Source organism: Haplochromis burtoni, unplaced genomic scaffold, assembly GCF_018398535.1.
Source record: "Haplochromis burtoni strain Fernald_Lab_line unplaced genomic scaffold, NCSU_Asbu1 Contig_10, whole genome shotgun sequence".
Taxonomy (NCBI): Eukaryota; Metazoa; Chordata; class Actinopteri; order Cichliformes; family Cichlidae; genus Haplochromis; species Haplochromis burtoni.
The window spans coordinates 3,271,320-3,287,380 of record NW_024582371.1 but is presented as its reverse complement, the minus strand read 5'-3'; the positions used below and the strand labels follow the sequence as shown (position 1 = coordinate 3,287,380).

Genomic DNA, 16,061 nt, shown 5'->3' with positions numbered 1-16,061 from the left:
TTGCTAATGTTACTGAATCTGTGGAAGCTCCGCGATAGCCACCACACGAAGTAACGAGTAACGAGCCTATCTAAATCCCAGTAACGAGTAACGCGTTCCTGGTTTTGGCATAATAACTAGTTACCGTGCTCGTTACCACAATAATAACGTAGTTACTGTAACGCGTTACTTAATAACGCGTTAGTCCCAACACTGTCAATAAGCCACATCAGTGTCATCTGTCTGTCTACTGTTTACTATCATAGCCAAGTGGCTAACAAAGGTAGCTAACAAAGTTTTCCCAATCCCTACTAATGAATGTTATCTTGTTTCAGGATACATAATACCTGCCTTTATCCAAAGACACATCTGCTTACCTGTATCTTTTGCTCATTTCTCCTCTTCTTTACTCTATTTTTTTTATAAACCAAGGACCTGATGGCTTTGACCTTTTCTTGTCCATCTTGCATCTCCAGTATTAACACCCAACCCCACAACAGAAACTAATAGACCTACACCTTGTATAGGTTTTTTTTCTGGGATTTCACACAACCCAGGAAACCCAGCCTTTACTCCGATTGGTTCCCATGCAATCCCCAAAATGCGCTGGCATGATGTCGGGGCAGCATGGGTGCAAGCAACTTTTTTTTGCCGATGCTATGATGCCACCCCCGCCACGATGCCGCCCCGGGCAACCACCCATGTCGCCCATATCAAAAACCACCACTGCCTGCACATGTGTAAAGAAATGGCTGTGATTTTGCCACCCCGTTTGATTTCCATGCCACCCTAAGAAAATTTCTTATCCGCCCCTGGATAGGAGCACACCCGCGTGCGAGCACACGCACATGCACGCGCTAGCTGCGAATACACCAGAGCTCTCCAGTCAGTACGACGTAGCGTAGCAGAAACACCGAAACGTAACGAAATAGCGAGATATTTTCCCGAGGAATTTTACAGCTGCTCGGCTCGCTAGCTGACGGCAAAGCAGGCATGGACGACAAGTCATTCACCAAGGAGCTGGACGGATGGATCGAACAACTGAACGAGTGCAAGCAGCTGACAGAGAATCAGGTCAAAGTCCTCTGCGAAAAGGTGAGGTTTACCAGGCGACTTAATATTAGTACCCCACATTATTAGCTTTCCGCAGTGCTAGCCGACGCTTAGCCCGTACAGCCCCCCCGAATGGCTCCTTTAATAGAAATATTGCCTGGACTCAGACGTTATTGCATGTGGCCTTACAGGAGCACACCATTTGACTGTAGCTGCATGCTGTGGATTTCTAAGACAAGCCGAGAAGATGGAGGGGGGATGCCTGCGAATGTTTTCCTTACGCCCACTGCTTGTCCTAAAGTGCACTTACAGAAGCACACAAGAAAACTCTTTAATAATCAGATTTTTTTTAAAAGCAGGAATATTGGAATCTGGCTTATTAATAACTTGTGTACTCCACAGGCTCCCAAACTGCACCACATTCTGGTACATGCTAACCTGTTTTCTTGGTTCTCATGCGTAGGCCAAGGAGATCTTGACAAAAGAGTCCAATGTGCAGGAGGTGAGATGCCCAGTGACAGTGTGTGGAGATGTCCACGGACAGTTTCACGACCTGATGGAGCTGTTTAAGATTGGAGGGAAATCTCCGGACACTAATTACCTCTTCATGGGAGATTATGTTGACAGAGGCTACTATTCTGTGGAGACTGTTACACTTCTGGTTTCTCTTAAGGTATTTCAAAAAAAAGTAATCTTAACATCGATATGGACTTAAATTTTTTAATGAAGTAAAACTGTGCAGAACTGTAAATTTTGGTATTGATGCAATTCCAAGTAAACAAAGAGCCAGTATTACTGATACGTTTAGTGTATAAAGGCATCTTATTGAGGGGAGAGCAGTGTGTCATGATTTTTGAGATGAATGTTTATAAATTTACTGACCTTAGAGGATAGAAGCAAAGTATCCATCCTGTTGTGCTAGTTTCGATCTGATACCCGTATCAATATTTGGATTGATGCACCAAACTTCTATTACAAATGTGTTTTTCTTCGTAGGTAAGGTTCCGCGAACGGATCACAATTCTCAGAGGGAACCACGAGAGCAGACAGATCACGCAGGTGTACGGTTTTTACGACGAGTGCTTGAGGAAATATGGAAATGCCAACGTTTGGAAGTACTTTACAGATCTGTTTGATTATCTTCCCCTTACCGCGCTGGTAGATAACCAGGTAATGTTGTGTTTTCAGACCCAACCTGAAGGACAGGTGCACTGAGCTGTTATGTGTTGTTTATTTCATATTTCTTATTTGAAAGATATTCTGCCTACATGGAGGATTATCCCCATCAATAGATACACTGGAACACATCAGAGCGCTGGATCGCCTGCAGGAGGTTCCTCATGAGGTAAACACAGATTACGTAAATGCTTTTTAGAGATGTTTAGAGATTAATTTAGGAAATATCCCAGCTGACTGCTTTAGTGTAAGCATACGCATTCAAGAAAGTTCACCATGGAGTTTGTAGGTAATCACTGTATGCTAACTCTGTTCTTTTTACTGAATAGAAATTGCACTAAACAACACTGGCGTTCCCTTCACCTTTCAGGGTCCAATGTGTGACTTGTTATGGTCAGATCCTGATGACCGCGGTGGCTGGGGCATATCACCACGCGGTGCTGGCTACACTTTCGGGCAGGACATTTCTGAGACATTCAACCACGCAAACGGTCTCACTTTGGTTTCAAGAGCCCACCAGCTGGTTATGGAGGTACTCTGACTTTGTTTGTGTACTACAAGTAATTCTGTTTTTTTCTTCGTCAGATGTACCCTTCACAGTCAGTGGCTATAAAATAGCTAACATGAAGCTGATGTCTTGATTTAGGGTTATAACTGGTGCCACGACCGCAATGTAGTGACGATCTTCAGTGCACCAAACTATTGCTATCGTTGTGGAAACCAGGCAGCAATCATGGAGCTTGATGACACGTTGAAATACTCCTTGTAAGTAAATTTTGTCATGTCTAATAATGCAAACATATCTTTTTGCAATGAGGGGGGGATGCTACATACAAAGTTCAACAAAGTCTTTCATTACTTTAGCTGGCTCAGCAACACCTGGTTATCAACTTTCGCTGTTAAGTCACCCCTTATGTCATATGACTCTTCTTCCTCACAAAATGATCCCCGTGAGTGCTACCTACTTCAGTCATCGATGCTATCAGATGATAATGATAAAGTGGTGATGACTAGTCTATAATGAACATAATCTAGCAATTTAGTGCACAGAGCAGTAAAATAAACATTTTAATTCAAGTTAATAATTTTATGGCTGAGTGCAGTCTCAGTGCTGCTGTCTGTTCATTTCTAAGGTGATGGGTGCACATTAGAGCTCTAACACTTTAAACTGGATCCATTTAAGCATTAAAGGTTACTGTCTCATAGCCTAATGAAGGAGACGGGGAAATCTCTTTAGTTTGTTGGCAGATCAAATTAATGAAATTAATGTTATTCATTGAACGAATATTCCTGGTGTGCATTCTGGATTCAGCATAAATAATTACATGTACATTACTGTGGTAATGCATCGGGAATGTTTGCACTTCATTCAGTGGTTTTAGTTTAACAGCAGTTTAACAATCTATAATAAACTTACTGTAAATAAAAGAGTCAGGGAAAATGTGCCACTTTCAGCCGATAGAACATAACTTGCTCTCGACCAGGCTGAGCATTCAGCATAGGTTACCATGGTGATTTAGCCAGGCTACCTTTGTGACACAGAAACTCTTGACTTTAAAGTTGACATAGCTGGCTAAACAATTAATCTCACTTTGCTGACTTAAATAAATAAACCTTATTATTCAGTCTATGAGATGACGAGAGCCCTGCCCTTTGTTTGTTTTAGCCTACAGTTTGACCCTGCACCACGCAGAGGAGAGCCCCACGTGACGCGGCGTACGCCAGACTATTTCCTGTAAAGATCACTGCTGAGAACGGTAATGGGCTGCACAGAGGCTTGGGGAAAAGAAGCATTCAATCCCTCTCCCCTGAAAATGTGTGCCATAATTACAATAAAATGGAAACTGTAACGTCTAGATGAACACCACCGTCCTTTTAACTCCTTCCTCTCTGTGCATGATGTTTTAATTGCTAGAAATGATTGCTACTATGAACAATACTGTCATAATACCTGCTGGATTGTCAGGAAACATGAATGAACTAACGCTGAGAATAACGACTAGATGTTGATAAGCAGAGTGTGTCGCCACATACAGTATATACGCTGCATCTTTCACTCGGCATGGCCTCAAACAAAAGGTTGCAGTGCATACAATGTGAACTCTTTTCTTTTTGTAACCGAAGCGAAAGTGCTTATTTTGTGAGATGATAGAAACGAGTATGTTCTCTTTGCACTTTTGTATTTGATTTTTATCACATGGCACTGACAAACTTTGTTCTTTTTATATCCCGTTATAGTGTAAGTAGTTCTCTTTCTGCTGTCTCATATCCCATACGGAAAAGATATATATAAATCTTATAAAGTTTGTATCTGTCTTGTGTGAAACTTGTATGAAAAGCATATAAGAGTGAAAACAGATATAAAATCCCTTGAAAAGTTATATAATGAAACTTGTATGTTTTGGATACTTACTAAAACAATGTATGAAAGTAATGAGAAATCATGAGTAAATCATGTAAGCCTTATGTGATTACTCATGAAAGTGGCCACTTTCATGAGTAATCACATATAAGTTTTTACTATTTCTTTTCCATATGGGATGGGAGTTAATGTATTTCATTTAACTAGGCAATACTGCTACAAATGACATCAGATGTAAAATAAATAAAAATAATAATATAACTTAATGTTTTGCACTCACAGCTATAAAAAAAATTAAAACTGGAGTTGCTGTGTCATTTATTTCCCCTTTTGTACAGCTTATGACATTATTCCCGAGGAGTGACCACTAGATGGAAACAGACACCCAAAATCGGTGCAGGTGATCAGCTCAGACACTGATAATGAGCTTTATTGTGAGTGGACTATTTGCAGTAAACTGGTCATTTTAACATCTGTTTTGCTTGTTTATTTAATTTCTAAAACAGGATTTTTGCACAGTTTTTTTTAACATGGAAAAGGGTAGGACATTGTTTGCAGCGTGATGTTTTACTTTTATTTTTTATTATGCATTTCTGATATTAACCAAATAACCTGTCGTTTGCTTTAATTTTCATGCACATGTCATGCACCACTATTAATACCCGCCTATTACACGTGCATGTGTGGAAATCCTCCGAAGTTTTAACAGATATTACTGATTTACTGCCTGTAAAATCAATGTAGCGATAGTTCACAGAGCACCGGCGGATGTAGTGCTGAAAATAAAAGCATGATTTAAAGGATTTGGCGGATTGCAGCTCAGTTTCTCCCCTCAGACTGCTGATCACAGCTCCTGCTGCTTTGCGAAACATTGGATCAACGCTGCGTGTTTTTTTTCCTGTCATTATAAGATGTTTTTCCCTAGTAAGAAGCGAGGCAGGGCTTTTATTTTGTCGGTGAAGCCCCTCGCGGTTCCTGTGCGACCTCCGGCCGAGCTGACACTGCTGCATTGAAAATTAGCTGGCCGCAGCCTTTCAGGGACTCCTCTTGCGGACCTCCGGAGACCACAGTGCAGTAAGTAACCTGTGCTCGTTTCCCAAAACGGACCGACAGTTTTGTGCCGTGTGCGCTTGTGTGTCCGACGTGTCAAGCAGTGATCAGACAGCTTTTTGCTCCTTGGGATCCCACTGCTCGTGTGTGGATGTGGCAGGCTGATACTAGTTGAATCTGGGGCGCACAGCTGGACAATTAACGGGCTGGACAGATGTAGTGGCTAATTTGCCATTTTTAAAACGGTCGCACCTTGATTTTCATTGTTTTGGGGGAAGATTTTGGCGCCTTTTTTTTTCTTCAGATCACAGAAACACCTCCAGTTACAGTCCAGATTTAACTGGTCTACGTCGGGTTGGACAACAAACCGTATCCATCCAGGGGGCATGTTATTACCCTGCGACCACGCACAGAGAGCGGCGTTTTGTATTATAGCACATACCAGGCTGATACAGGGGTTAAAATATGTGGGATACATAACAATTGATTGTAAGGAGTTGCAGGTTAATGTGTAGCCACGCAGGCCGCCGTTGATTGGCTGAGACTGAGGGCAGAACCAGCTGTGCGTTTATGGATCAAAGGCCGTGTCGGTACAAACTTCACTCCTTTCACAGCGCATTTATTACTGATTTGGCATCATATTATTCACCCTAACTCGGGGATTTGAGGCCAAGAAGTGCCCTTTAATCTCTTTCCAGCAGTAACTTTGTGTCTTATTGGGCCACTGAAGGCTTTTTGACATCTCGTGAGAACCCCCGTTGAGTTTAAATCAATTTAAAGCGACAGCATGCTTTCTGTACTGCACAGATTTCTTATTTAATGCCGATCCAGCAGCCATGCTTCAGTTCGAGTTCATTGCTGCTGCATGCCTTCTCACAGTTGTTCATCTGAGGCAAAGAACAAATCCAGATCAAGCTGGGTTGGAACAGCATGCTGCATGCACATCCACAAAAAAACCCCCATCCACTGGTGTTTTTCCATTGCAAGCCAGTTCTGTCTGCTTTCAGACTAATTAATATAATAAAGTTTTAGGTAAGTACCCAGTTACAGCAAATAAAGCCACAGACTTTACTCAGTTTGTAACTTTTTGGTTAAAAATGCCACTTTCCCAGCTGTCCTATACATGCAGGGTGCTTTTCAGACTGGGAGTTGGTGTGTGTGCCCAGTTGCAATTTGGTGTTTCACAGTCCTCCTGTTAGGTCAGCCCTCACTTAGTCACATTATGCTGAATTAGCAGCGTGGCAAAAGAAGCATTGTGCTCCGCCAGTCCTCCCTTGCTGACTTTTGTCTGCAAGAGAAATGAAGCCCGAAGGGGAGCTAACTCCTCTGCTAAGTGCTGGAGCAGGGCCCTGGTGAATTAATTTCCAGCTTTTCCGGTCCACATGTTGACACATCCTTGGAAAAGGTACTGAACGTCGAGTTACCCGAGATGCATTAATCAGAGTGTGTGTGAGAATGTTTGAAAGCACTTTGTCATAGTACGTCTGTGTGTGTGATTCTACTTGTGGTAGAAACCACTTTGAAGGTTCAAATATAACAGAGACACGGTAGCAGTTCATCCATCTATTTTATCAATGCCCAAGATTATTTCAAACTGTGACTCATGCACAGCCACTCTGCTGTAGTCCAGGAATATAAGTGTGGAAACAAAAACGACTATGATAAGTATTACCATGTGCAAAATCGGATACATTTATTGCGCCTGTAACATTTTATTTCCCCAGATAAAAATGGCAGCTGAGCTATCCACTTCCATAAACATCAAGGAGCCCCGCTGGGACCAGAGCACATTTGTGGGTCGGGCTAAACATTTCTTCACCGTCACAGATCCCAGGAACATTCTCCTGACAAATGAACAACTAGCACACGCGCACAAAATCATCACCGATTACAGGTAACCAGCCCGCCCAGTTTTTCAGAAACAGGCTGTAAACTCACTGCCGGTGTAAAACGAGAAATATGATTTTACACGCTCGCTGTCTTGCAGGGAAGGTATAGTCTCTCCAGGGCTGACGGAGGATGAACTGTGGAGAGCCAAGTATGTTTTTGACTCAGCTTTCCATCCCGACACTGGAGAGAAGATGATCCTGATAGGCCGCATGTCGGCACAGGTTCCAATGAACATGACGATCACTGGATGCATGATGACATTTTATAAGTAAGATCATGTGCGAGTTAATTGTCAGACTGTCACAGCCACACCCAGGCCTATTATAGCTTCTTTTTAAGCAGCAGAGCATGTCATCGAGGGAAATTCACACATGCTGGTTTAAATTTTGCTGCTAAAGTTTCACAGGGCTGGTGTAGTGCATGCAGCATTGCTGTTTTTGCTTATAGAAGGAGCCAGTGTTATTGGTGCTTGTTGGGATGATGGCATTCCCACACAGGAGAGTACAAATATCTGTTTACACCCAGTAATGCACATTTTTAATGATTTCAAACTGTATTTTCAATTTACAGGACAACTCCTGCTGTGCTGTTCTGGCAGTGGATCAATCAGTCTTTCAACGCAATAGTGAATTACACCAACAGGAGTGGTGACGCTCCCATAACCGTCGGGTAAGAGGCAGCTGCTTTGGCGCTGATGCCGGCACATATTAACCCCTTAATTTAACAGTGCTGGTGTGGACGGTGGTTTTTGTTTGTGTGACGTGACCGGTGCCTCTTTTGTTCGCAGTCAGCTTGGCACAGCTTATGTGTCTGCCACCACGGGGGCAGTTGCCACCGCTCTAGGACTAAATGCACTAACAAAGGTATCAGTTCATCTAACCCCATCCTACATCTCCTATTAATGCTTTGACTTCAGACATGTGGGTGTGCTGGTATGAAGTTAGCCACACATGAATTGTTTCTCACTGAAAGCCCATGTTGTTTAGAGCATCACGCTCAGTAATCATGTTGTCATGCGAGCTTTTATTTGGACTTTGCGGCAGAAAGGCCTTTCTGTAAAGCATCTGAAATATTGGTGTGAATTCTTCAAGCTATGTTTACATCTGAGCTTCCTCCTTTCCTCCCGCTGCAGCACGTTTCACCGCTGATCGGACGGTTTGTTCCATTTGCTGCTGTAGCTGCTGCTAACTGTATCAACATCCCGCTGATGCGACAAAGGTAAAGATCACTGGTCTGTCCATCTGTCCATCCACTCTTAATGCAATATTTATACTAAAGATTCGCTCAGTCTCAAAGATGATATAATTAGAGTCAGTGTCATACCTCCGGTACAGGAGGAGCGACACACTGGCTTGATGACATTATTTAAATCGTCCTGAGTTCTCCTAACTGCAGTACTTTTGTGCTATAATGAACTGACAACTTGAGAAGAGCAGAGAAGTTTCATGTGTGTTAATAGTGTCAAACTCCAAGTTGGTTACAAACCATGACCAGAACATCAAGTTACTGAACCCTGGGCTCAGCTTGTTTTGATGTTCTGATGATTTGTTTTCCTTTCTTCAATGTCATACAGGAATAGTTATAAATGGAGAACACTGCACCTTAGTGAAATGATAATGAATAATCAAGCAGTCAGAGCTGTTTCATGTTTTTATAAGGACAATGCTATTTTGATTGTCTCTCCCTCTATCTGTTGCTCTTTTTCACAGTTCTGCTCCTGGATGGGTATTAAAACAGTAATTAATGCCCAGAAAGCTTTTCTCTGGAAACGCACACATTTGGGATGTCTCTAATTGTAAAAGGCATCGTTAAAACATCTTTTTTTTCCTCTTTTTTGGAAAAAAATAATAATGCAGGGAAAGCAGAAATATTTCCTGGATGCTTGCAGCAGGTCGTTCACTGATAAGGGCCCGCATGGATTCTTTATTTGGATTCAATTAGAGTTTCAGATTATAAATCCACTGTGATTGTGAGGTGCTGCTACTTGGGTGTCACCCTGCTTTAACGTCTCAGCAACTTCAAACTTAAGAACCATTTATTTTCTTTCCTTCTGAATATGTTGAACAAGAAATGGGAATTTTCTTTAAACTTTCAGATTCCATTTTTGTCATTTGATATCTCGACTTCTCCTTGTTTCCTTTGTTTTGGAAGTTCTGTAAGCAGGATAGTTAGCTGAGTTTGGGAGTGAATGCTAATCTCGGTAGCGCAGGGGAGAAACTACTACTACTGCACTACTGTATTCTACCAATGATATCATTTTGTTATGATAAAAAAATCAAATGCTTTTGAAAATATGATTTCAAGATATAAAGTTTAAGAAAATAAAATTCTGTTAAGCTTTTGGGGCTTTTGCGTCTTGCATGGCCTCCTCTACACCATTGGATAATCAGGTCCAGACTTTACTATAGAACTGTTAACATGTTCTCAGTTTAAGAGACATGACTTTGAGTGATATTTTTTGGTATTATTTGGATAGGAAAGTCTTTTAAGATCATAATTCATGCGGAGTATCTGTAAGCAGTAGGTAGAAGGCTACTGATGGAAAACCTAATGTGCTGTCGTGCAGACAAAGGTGCTTAGAAGTGCAAAAAGGTTACTGATATAAATGCTAATAAGCAACTAGTTAATGACTGAAAATGTGTAGTTTACTATAAGGTGTCATTGTTCTGTGTTTTCAGGTCATACACTCAGATTTCCATACTTTAATTAAATCTTAAATATTTGTCTGCTCATTGCTGTTTCTGATGTATTACTATGAAGAACGGGGAGTTCGTCCATCTGTGTGAGGAGTCCCCGTGATATGATAAATTCATACATGCACTGTTCATGGTTTACAGCATGCAGTGAAACTGCATTCAGTGTTTTCACTTTTATAAGAAAACTTCAGTTGTTTTCATGAAAAACAGGTTTCCTGACATTTAATTTATAAGATGCATTACACAGCCTCTTCCTCCACTTTATTTCCTAGCTGTTGCTGTATTTCATTTCAGTTTCCAGGTTCTTCAGCAGGAGCTCTTGTGCATTTCCATGCATATTATTCAGAGCATTCAGCATTCACAATCATCTATCTCCAGAACTGTTACCAGTTTTGCTTGTTGTCTTCAGAGAGCTTCAGCATGGTATACCTATAATGGATGAAAATGACAACAGGTTAGGAGAGTCATCAAAGGCTGCGCAGCAGGCCATCTCTCAGGTTGTGGTTTCCAGGATTCTCATGGCTTCTCCGGGAATGGGTATGGAAGTGTTTTCTCACTTTAACATCTGGCTTCAGATATTATTATTAATTTCAGAAATAAAATCAGTTTTCCTCTCTTTTCAGCTATTCCCCCATTTTTAATGAACCATTTGGAAAAGAAGGCCTTTCTGAAGGTAAGCACACACCTGAGTTAAGACAAAATATGAGAAATGCATTTGTTGCATTAAATGTCAGCAAGTTAGACGATCATTAACTGCCTAGCTCCTTTTTATGATCACATATTAGAGAGACCAAAAGCCCCGAGTGCATGAGGCCGCTCTCGGATTCTCTGCCGCTTTTGTGCCTCTCACTCATTTTTTTCTGCCTGGCCTTTTTCAGAGGTTCCCATGGATAAATGCACCTATTCAAGTCAGCCTGGTGGGATTCTGGTGAGTTGCCAGAGATAGTTCACCTGATACGTTCACCATCATGTGCAGTCTTCTTTCTACTACAAACACCCCACAATCATAACATAAGATCACACTGATGATAAATGCTTCCATTTACAGTGTGGTGTAATGCCCCTAATAAAATGCCCTCATAAAATTTGTTAGCTCAGTGGATAACGATATGAAGATGCTTTAGCCCGTGTGTGGCTCAATAACTTAATTATTTTTTACATGAAACTGAATCTGCTGCTTCCTTTTTTTTCTTTCATGATGACTCGCACATCATCACCCAGCTTTTCACTTTGTGCTTCCTACTCGGCGTTGCCTCACGAGCCCTCGGTGCGACCAGTTAAAGTCTTGTGTAACTCACATGACTGTGATCAGGACCACATTCTGCAAGCTAATCCACAAAAATGGGGAAGCAGGCTCCTTTTAGGAGAACGCTAATCCATTCACTTCCACAATGTGTAATGGAAGTTTACATACATGCTTCATTACTTAAATAATGTGCAGATGTTTCTGCACCCACAAGGATGAAATTACAGTACACCTGGTGTTTATCAGTGCTTCAACAGTGCTTTGTGTTTTTGGTTTGCAGGTAGTGTATATGCCCTCCATTTATGCCGACTTTCTTCTAATTGGCTGCCCCTCGTAAATTGAAGGTGTGACATCACCTGTTAGTTTCTAGATTTCCATTTTGAAGCTTCGAGATGAACGTTTTTGTCGCTGCCATCTTGCTCGCCAGAAAATGGATGTGACACGGACTCTGGCTCTGATTGATAACTAGTTAGCTCATGAGTGTGTGATTTCCATATCTTAGGTAATCCTCCATTTTGAAACATGGTATGACCAAGATTTACAGAATAGGTTTCATTTTTTTATTTGATGTGCCCCTAAAGAAGTAATTGATCCCATAAACTCAGCAGTGTTCACAGAGGTCAAGAATGAAAGCTTTTCATGGAGATTTCTATAATCAGAGCTATCGCCATCTGGTGGCCTTCTGATAGAATGCAGGTTTAAAGCTCTTCCCCCTCCCTGTGATGTTATAGATCAGGGGTCTCAAACTTAAATGACCGGTGGGCCGCTGCTGCCGCTGTCATCTCGTTGGAGGGCCACTTTAGTGTTCAAGTAGTAAAAAAAACAAACAATGAACCAAACAAGAAAACACCCACAAATATTGTCTTGTTTGTTTTTTTAAAATTTCAAATACTTTTGCCCCCCTAGGCTGCGTGATTGAGACCTCTGTTATAAGTTATAGGTGGACAGATTGATCAAAATACAAATAATTTCAGTACCAGCACTGGTATTAGTATCAGACTGATATCAGTAGCTCCCGATAAATGGACATTTACATCATTTTTTGAAATGATAACCTTGTTTTATAGAAGCTTCCACCATCACAGCAGTGTGTCTATGTAAATGTGTGAGTTTATGTAAACAGTTTGGTCCATTCTTCCCTACAACGTTGCTTCAGTTCATTCAGGTTTGCAGGCATTCATTAATGCCACAATGTCACAGTATTTCAGTCAGACTCTGACTCGGCCATTGCACCTTTTGTCTGTGCTTGGGATTATCGTCCTGTCACATGACTTTCATGACTTTTACATGACTCTAGAACACTTTGGTATACAGATGCGTTCACTGTTAACTCAGTGACTGCAGGGTTTCTACAACCTGATGCTGCAAAACAGGCTCTCCAAATCATCAGCCCTCCACCATCCTCCCTGACAGTTGGTATCAGGTGTGCTGGTATGTTGTGGTTGAGTTGCTCCAGAAAGCTTGAGGTTTGTTCAGATGCAACTTTGCAAACTTAAGCTACCATGTTCTTTTTAAAGAGAACGGGCTTTTTCCTGGAAACCTGTCCAAAGACACCATACCCGTTCAGTCTTTTTCTAATTGTGCTGTCATGAACTTCTTAAATTCAACATGCTGACTGAGGCCTGCAGAGTCTGAGACATAGTTCTTGGGGGGCTTTTGTTACCCCTCATCTATACTAAGCTGATGGGACATTGTTATCACCTGGCCAGGCGGTGTGGACACGTAAGTTTGCAAATGCGATAACTTGAGAACCAAGCAACATAAGAGCTTTAAATTGATACCATAGGTGTATCTACTAAAAATCTCTAAGTTTGAATCTCGGTGAGCTCGAGAGGCCTTTAATTTAAAAACACGTGAGCTCATCATTTCCGTTTCTTGTTTTTCAGCCTCGTGTTTGCCACACCACTCTGTTGTGCTTTATTCCCTCAGAAAAGGTGAGTGAACCATTTTGAAGTTATTAGTAGTAAATCATCTTATTATTATGTGGATATATGCATGAGTCTTTTTCTGCCCAAAAGGATGCATTACATGCCTACATTGTATGCATTTGACCCATTAACCCCTTTTATTTATTTTTTGCCCTCTAATCCAGCTCTATGTCAGTCAGCCGCTTGGAGCCGGAGCTGCAGGAGAAAATCCGTGCCAACCACCCAGGAGTGGAGAGGGTTTACTTCAACAAAGGGCTATGAGTGTGTGCAACTCCCCCAATCACCGCCCAACCTCATCCGAACACTGCCATAACACAGCTGCAGACTCGCTCCTCACGTCTCTGCCAGCTCTCCTCATTCAGTGTGCCAAAGTTAAGTTTTTCTCTCCTCACCTCCACCGATCCAGATGGATATCTGAGGACTCCCCCTCGCTGTCAGCCTCTTTGTAATGAGCTGTTCACGTTTGTCAGTGATTGTAGATTTTACTGAAACTGCTGAAGATGTTCTCCAAGCGGGATTAAAAGTTTGATGTTTATCTCGACAGATGTTTAGTGGCCCATCGTAAGGTTTTCTTCTGTGCCATATGTTTTTATTACTTTAATGTCTGTGACTTGTTGATCTTATGTTGCCATGAAACCACTGTCACATCTGTCTGCCCGGCGGTTTTTCTTTTTTCTGGTCTTTATTCTGACTAGTCAGATCTGATTACATTTGCCAAATCTGTACTTTTTAAACCTCTGTCAAGGATTTCAACCTCCTGGTATTCACTTTAACTCACCTGCCAAATGAGTGATACTAAACAAGCCTTCTCCAGGGATACACCCTTTAAAATGGGATGTTATAATAGGCCAGCACGGTGCTATTTCATGTCTGAATAATCAGTGTTTATTGTTCTATTTATTCTAATTGCCAGACAGGTGTGAACAAACCACTCTCTGGCTTGTTGAAAAGTATTCTTCTGCCTCTTTAGTGACACAGAGGCTGTGTTCAGGAACACTGACAATAAATGTTAAATTCATATCAATCATTTCAGAAAAAAAACGCTGGTTCTCACTTCTACCAAGCCCAATTCTAGTATGAGAGATCTAATAACAAGGTGGCAGAAGTGTTTTTACATCGTTATATGCATTTAGAGTGTCAGATATAGATGTTATAGACTTCTCATGGATGCTATTTGTCAACGCCACACCTAAATGGTTCATCTCGCTAACACTCTGCCTGCTTTGAAAACTTCAAACAGTAACACATTTCGAGTCCGGTGAGTTTGAGGAATGCACAAACTCCCAGCCAAAAAGATATCTGAAGCAAAGACCTCCAGCGCCCCCTTTTACTTTATCTGCACCTCAGTCATATCTGCACATGCCATGACCAAGTTCAAGCCAAGCGAGCTGATAAAGCAGGTAGATTTTATGCTCTGTACTTTTGTTCTGCAGTCAGGATTCAGATAACGCGTGTTTGGACACAGTTGATTAACCTGTTGCGTCTAAAAGAATGTGTCTGTAAACTGTTGTAAACTCGCTTTCGGTGCCAGGCCAAGCGCATCACCGGACATTTTTAAAATCACGAGTGGGAGAAAAAAAGAACAAAGATTAACTCAAAGCAACAAAACTCACACCTTTAACCCAACTCAAATGCGTTTCTGGAACCCAGCGTGCATTCAACAAAAAATTAAATGCTTTTGAAATATTTACAGACTCCTTCCCATATGATGTAATTTTTTGTGAGGTGTTTTTAAATGTTTAAACTCTGTAATCTCTTTGAATTTATCGCTGTAAAATTACAATTCTAGATTTTCAGTGTTTTCAGAGAGACGCCCTGGAGCTCTCTCCAGTTTATTTGAAGTGAAATTTGTTATTCTCGTGTTCATGGTGAATGAATGTAGCACTTTCCAATTCCAGCTGTTTGCGGTGTGTCTAGAAAAGCACAATGTTGTAGCAGATTTCCAAATGCTGCACATTTTTAGAACCACACCGATTTCAGTCCGTGCTTGATCAGTTAACTCTAACAATTAAGAAAATTCAATTTACCAAATCAAATGAAATTTCAACACAGCCAAAGCGAGACGAATCAACTCGAGAGGAAGTCGTTTATAGCTTGCATTAATAATTTTTAAAATACTGTGACAAAGAATGTTTTCTGATTGTTTTGCAGTACACTGGGGTGATGTAATGTTTTGACTAACCAGATGAAATAAACTTGATAAAATCCCACAGCGAGGGTCGTTGTTGATCCACAGTGCCATCTAGTGGCTTAAAGCAAAAACAGCAATGTGATGTTACGAAAGCATTTTTATTCTAAAAGGCACACAATGTTCAGAAGAACGCGCAAACATGGACACAGATATCTGAGGCCTTATGGACACTTGAAAAAGGCATTGCACAAAAACAGCATTCTGGCAGAACTGACCAGACCAGAGTGCATCATGGGGAAGTGGCAGGACGTGCTGATGTACTTCTCATCAGGAGGAAAAGCAAGAGAGAAATAATTCGGAAACCAAAATAGCTCAACTGTTTTCTAATGATTCACAACAGCAGTGGCTGTTCAGCAGCATCCTCAGATCTGGTGGGATCTAAATAGTACTGAACTATTACTATTATTCTAGCGTTTGCTTCTCAGTAACTTGTTTGGCGGACTGCTGGGACACAGCTGTGTTTACTCTGTTCGTGCTGAGTCTCTTTGAT

At 41.4% G+C, this 16,061-nt stretch overlaps 2 protein-coding genes across 3 annotated transcripts; both read left to right on the top strand.

Moving 5' to 3' along the window:
• The first annotated feature begins 774 nt into the window (after positions 1–774).
• On the top strand, positions 775–4,589 carry LOC102290684 (serine/threonine-protein phosphatase 2A catalytic subunit alpha isoform). Of its 2 annotated transcripts, none has more exons than XM_042212927.1 (7): positions 775–1,053; positions 1,496–1,705; positions 2,029–2,202; positions 2,288–2,377; positions 2,579–2,740; positions 2,855–2,973; positions 3,875–4,589. In XM_042212927.1, exons 1-7 carry the CDS (start codon positions 973–975, stop codon positions 3,945–3,947), a joined length of 909 nt encoding a protein of 302 aa, XP_042068861.1. In that variant the 5' UTR covers positions 775–972; the 3' UTR covers positions 3,948–4,589. The 2 variants fall into 2 exon arrangements, with proteins under 2 accessions (XP_042068861.1, XP_005921267.1); XM_005921205.3 differs by having other exon boundaries at positions 778–1,074.
• Positions 4,590–4,660: 71 nt separating this feature from the next.
• Positions 4,661–15,590, top strand: sfxn1 (sideroflexin 1). The gene is made up of 11 exons (XM_005921206.3): positions 4,661–5,644; positions 7,345–7,514; positions 7,608–7,778; positions 8,081–8,179; positions 8,298–8,373; positions 8,643–8,728; positions 10,616–10,743; positions 10,830–10,879; positions 11,085–11,134; positions 13,339–13,386; positions 13,545–15,590. The coding sequence occupies exons 2-11, from the start codon at positions 7,351–7,353 to the stop codon at positions 13,639–13,641; spliced, it is 969 nt and encodes a 322-aa protein (XP_005921268.1). The 5' UTR covers positions 4,661–5,644; positions 7,345–7,350; the 3' UTR covers positions 13,642–15,590.
• Positions 15,591–16,061: the final 471 nt, after the last annotated feature.